The 4,216-nt window shown below is 46.1% G+C and overlaps 1 protein-coding gene across 1 annotated transcript; it reads right to left on the bottom strand.

Annotated features, from left to right (window-relative positions):
* Positions 1 to 3,431, bottom strand: LOC125293580. The gene is made up of 2 exons (XM_048241568.1): positions 1,315 to 3,431; positions 1 to 754 (listed from the first exon to the last, which is right to left on the bottom strand). The coding sequence occupies exons 1-2, from the start codon at positions 2,236 to 2,238 to the stop codon at positions 434 to 436; spliced, it is 1,245 nt and encodes a 414-aa protein (XP_048097525.1). The 5' UTR covers positions 2,239 to 3,431; the 3' UTR covers positions 1 to 433.
* Between the last annotated feature and the right edge of the window lie 785 nt (positions 3,432 to 4,216).

Raw genomic sequence — 4,216 nt, 5'->3', positions numbered from 1 at the left:
TAGAATTGAAAATACAATTGCAGTCGCAATGTCTCATGTTTTAAACTCATGTGAATGGGTACGACATATGAAAACATTTTAAACATATAAAAACCAGTGTATATAAAAATAGAGATTACAATAACAATGTAATATCATAATTTTGAAAGAATTTACTTTATGTAAGTGAGGTTATCTTCAACTCTGTTACACCCACCCCCCACTGAATTCTAGACAAAATTACACACCTGCTTCAACACTATACCCAAAGCTCATCAAATGTCAAGGGATAACACTAAAAGTCCGACCATGTAAAAGGTATCCTTTAAGGATGTAGTGGACAGAGAGAGACGTCAAACTCTCCAACCAACCACCGGATGAAGAATGCCTTACACATTCTACACTTGCCCAAAACTATCAATACATAAATCACCAGGTATAAGGTGCAGAAGACTTATGCCCTAAGAGCTTGAACAACAGAGCTGCAGACAGTCTGAACATTCTGCTGCAATCGTTTAGTGATATCTTGTCTAACTATAGGATAAAGGAGTCTGTTGACTGGTCTAATAACACGACCCAAACGTGTAGTAGTTTGTGGTACAGGCTCAGACAACTCAGTGTGTACATCAGTGGGTGCAGTGTCAGAAGTAACTAAACAAGCTGTGTTGTGATCACTAACAGTCAAGGCATCTTTAACTACAGTCTCGTCAGTGTGAGTAGGGTAAGAGGGTCCAGAGCACAAATCTGATGCTTCGTCAGACAACACGTCAGTCGGGTCTGTCATGAGCTCTCTCTCTGCCTGGTAACACGCGCTGATTGAAGTCTGATGACCTCCACCTGTTCCTGCTCTGCTCTGCCTCACCCTCGTTTACCTACCAGCTGCACTGCATTCACCACTCATCATGCCCTGTATATAAAGCCTTGCTTTTCAGTCCATACTTGTCAGATCGTCTGTAACCAGCACCAGTTACCTGCCTGTTTTGAAAAAAACGCCTCTGACTCTTTGCCTGTGATCCCGGACCCGGGCTGGACTACTTCTGTGTTCTACAGCCCGGTAATCTTGACCTGCCTTCCGGCCCCTCTTTTCTAATACCGCCTGGTCCTTGACTGTACTGCTGCTTGTTTCAATTGCTGTTGTGTGTGTGTTTCCCCAGGACTTCCCGGATCATCCAGCTCCTGCCATCGCTGTTCGGCTACTGGGGAACACACACACGCAGACTCTTGGAACTCCTGTATCCCCCCCGGAACCCCTGAAACCCCCTTAACCCCCAACCCTTAAATAAACTTTTGAACGTGACGCTTTTGTGGTCCTCGTCCTGTTTGGTGTCTGACAGGGTCAGCAAGTGGCTCACTGAAAGTTCCCTCAAGAGAGTCAGGTAGGTGACCTGGTGTATTCAAGTGACTGACCCACTCTCTGGTTCTTTCTTTAGCAACAGGTAACACTGGCAAGACATCAGAACTTGGACTCTCAATATTAGAGCTGGGCAGACAGCCATTCAAATCATTTACAGGCACAGAATCACTCATAAGACTCTGGACATCTTCCACACTATGTTGAGACTCTTGCTGGACAGACACTTGGTCTTCCGTCTGCTTGGATGAAGTTTGACCTGAAGCCATGGAATGGACATCAGGGACAGAAGACAGGACAGAAGACATTGAGAGGTCAGACGGAGAAGAATGTGGCACACCTTGGACGGGAAGGAAGTTCACCAGCATGAGCAGATTACGATGAACCACCCGCTCACTCCCTGTGACAGTGTTCTGTATTTTGTACGTGTGTGTCTTTGCATTCTTATCCATCACAGTGTAAACAGTCGGCTCCCAGCGGTCTGCAACCTTACTCTTCCCTCTCTCTTTCTTATTGGCCACAAGTACACGGTCTCCAATCTCAATTGTTGCTCCTTTCACTTTCCTATTGTAGAGCCTCGTCTGTCTGCCTTGTTCTTTAGTCGCATGTTCCTGAGCAATTAACATGGCTTCTCTCAGGTCCTCAGACAGCTTTGAGACATATCTGTCAAAACTGGTGACATCAGGGTCAGTCAAAACATTACCAAACAGGATGTCTACTGGAAGACGCGGCACCCTCCCAAACATCAAGAAAAACGGTGCATATCCTGTTGTTTCATGAGAGGTACAATTATACATGAAAGTGAGTGTTTGTAAGCGCCTAGGCCAATCAAGCTTTGCTTCAGGAGGAAGAGCTCTGATCATGTTGCCAAGCGTTCGATTAAAACGCTCAACGCTGCCATTCCCCATTGGGTGGTAAGGGGTAGTATGGGATTTTCGCACACCCGACAACTTCAGAAGCTCAGCGATCAATTCACTCTCGAAGCTTGGGCCCTGGTCACTGTGTATTCTCTCAGGAAACCCATAGACACAGAAATACTTCTCCCAGAGGACTCTCACAACCTACTTGGCTGATTGATCTCTGCAGGCAAAGGCCTGGGCCAGTCTAGTGAAATGATCTGTCATCACTAAAACATCTACAGACTTATTGTGTGAATCCTCAGCTGACCAGAAGTCGATGCATTCAAGTTGCAAGGGTCGGGTGGTGACAATACTTTCTAGAGGAGCTCTTCCATCAGGCTCAGCTACTTTGCTCACAATACAACGCTGGCAATGACGAACATATTCTCTCACATCTCTGTCCATATGCAGCCAAAAAAATCTCTGTCTAGCAATGTTTAGAGTCCTAGACTGGCCTTGATGACCTGCGCTGTCATGCACTCCTTTCAAGACATCAGCTTTCAGGCAGTCAGGAACTACAAACTGATTGCGTCTTGTCTTTGAAATCTGATCACGTGATACTCTGTATAAGATGTCATCACTCAGAACGAACTGTTCCCAGTGTTTCAGGAGCCTCAGGACCTGACTTGTCTCCTGTGCTCTTTCTCGTCTGGATGGTCTCCGAGACCTCTCCACATAAAAATGAATACGGGACAAGGTCTTATCCCTAGACTGTGCCTCTCTTAGATCTTCAACAGAGAAGACAGGCAGGCTGGACAAACTGTCAGGGATGAGCTGGGGTAGGTGACCCACAAGAGCTGTCGCACGAGTCCTTGCCCCAGAGTTCCATTCAGTGTGTGACTGGATAACAGCAGTGACTTCCTGTGTGGATAAAGACTGAGCTGACATGTGAAGGGACTGGGCATTTGTAGCAACCAGACGTGTTAGCTTCTCTGCCATTACAGGCTGGTCGGTGGATTCTCTGAAGGTCTGTTGAACAGCTGTGTCAGATACAACAGCGACCTCTCTGGCGAGTTCATGAAGTGGTTCACTGACCAGTCTGTGACCGACACTTTTGCAAAAAGGGACACGACTGAGAGCGTCAGCAACAATGTTTCGTGGGCCTGGCACATATTTGATGTCAAAATTGTAGCTGGCTAATTTTGACACCCATCGCTGCTCACAACAGTCAAGTTTAGGTTTAGTCATAATATGTGTCAGTGGATTATTGTCTGTCCACACAGAAAAATCATGGCCTTTCAACCAGTGGCTAAATTTGTCACATACTGACCACTTTAGTGCAAGAAACTAAGCGATGGGTGGGATAGTTCTTCTGTGACCGAGTTAAGGACTTGCTAGCAAACGCAATTGGTCGAGCCACTGAGTCACCTCCTTGTATTTGAGATAAAACGGCTCCAAGGCCATCCAATGAGGCGTCTGTAGACAGCAAAAACGGTTGACTAATGTCTGGGTGAGCCAAAACAACAGAATTGATGAGGGCCTGTTTGAGTTCAGCAAATGCCCGGTCATGGTCAGCAGTCCAGTCGGCTGATTTTAGTTTGTGGCTCACTACAGCACACTTAGACTTTCGGCCTTTCTTCTGTTTCTGACCAACTAGCAGTGAGAACAGGGGCTTCGCAAGGGTTGAGTATCCTGGGATGAAGTGCTGATAGAAATTTAGCATGCCAAGAAAAGATCGCACACGTTTCTCCGATGGCGTCACTCCGTCAGCTTCCATTAAGTCAGTCACAGTCATACTGCTTATGCTCTCAACTTTGCCGGGGTCAGTTGAAACTCCGTGCTCATCAACGACGTGGCCAAGAAATTTGACAGACTTCCTCAAAAAGTAACATTTCTTAGGTGCCAATTTCAAGTTGTGGGCAAGGAGTCTGTTGAACACCATCTCAAGACGTGCGAGGGCAGAACTTTCATCAGGAGCAAAACTTAAAATATCATCCAAATAGCATAACAGACTTAGGTAGTTTTGATCACCAAAAATGGAAGTCAT

This window comes from Alosa alosa, chromosome 4 (genome assembly GCF_017589495.1).
Source record: "Alosa alosa isolate M-15738 ecotype Scorff River chromosome 4, AALO_Geno_1.1, whole genome shotgun sequence".
Taxonomy (NCBI): domain Eukaryota; kingdom Metazoa; phylum Chordata; class Actinopteri; order Clupeiformes; family Clupeidae; genus Alosa; species Alosa alosa.
The sequence above is the reverse complement of the archived record's forward strand: the minus strand, read 5'-3'. Positions and strand labels throughout refer to the sequence as shown.

Coding starts and splice junctions, on each gene's coding strand:
- LOC125293580 (XM_048241568.1), bottom strand. CDS start 2,238: ATGGGGAATGGCAGCGTTGAGCGTTTTAATCGAACGCTTGGCAACATG. Junction 755..1,314: donor TCAGTGAGCCACTTGCTGAC/CCTGTCAGACAC, acceptor CTCATGACAGAC/CCGACTGACGTGTTGTCTGA.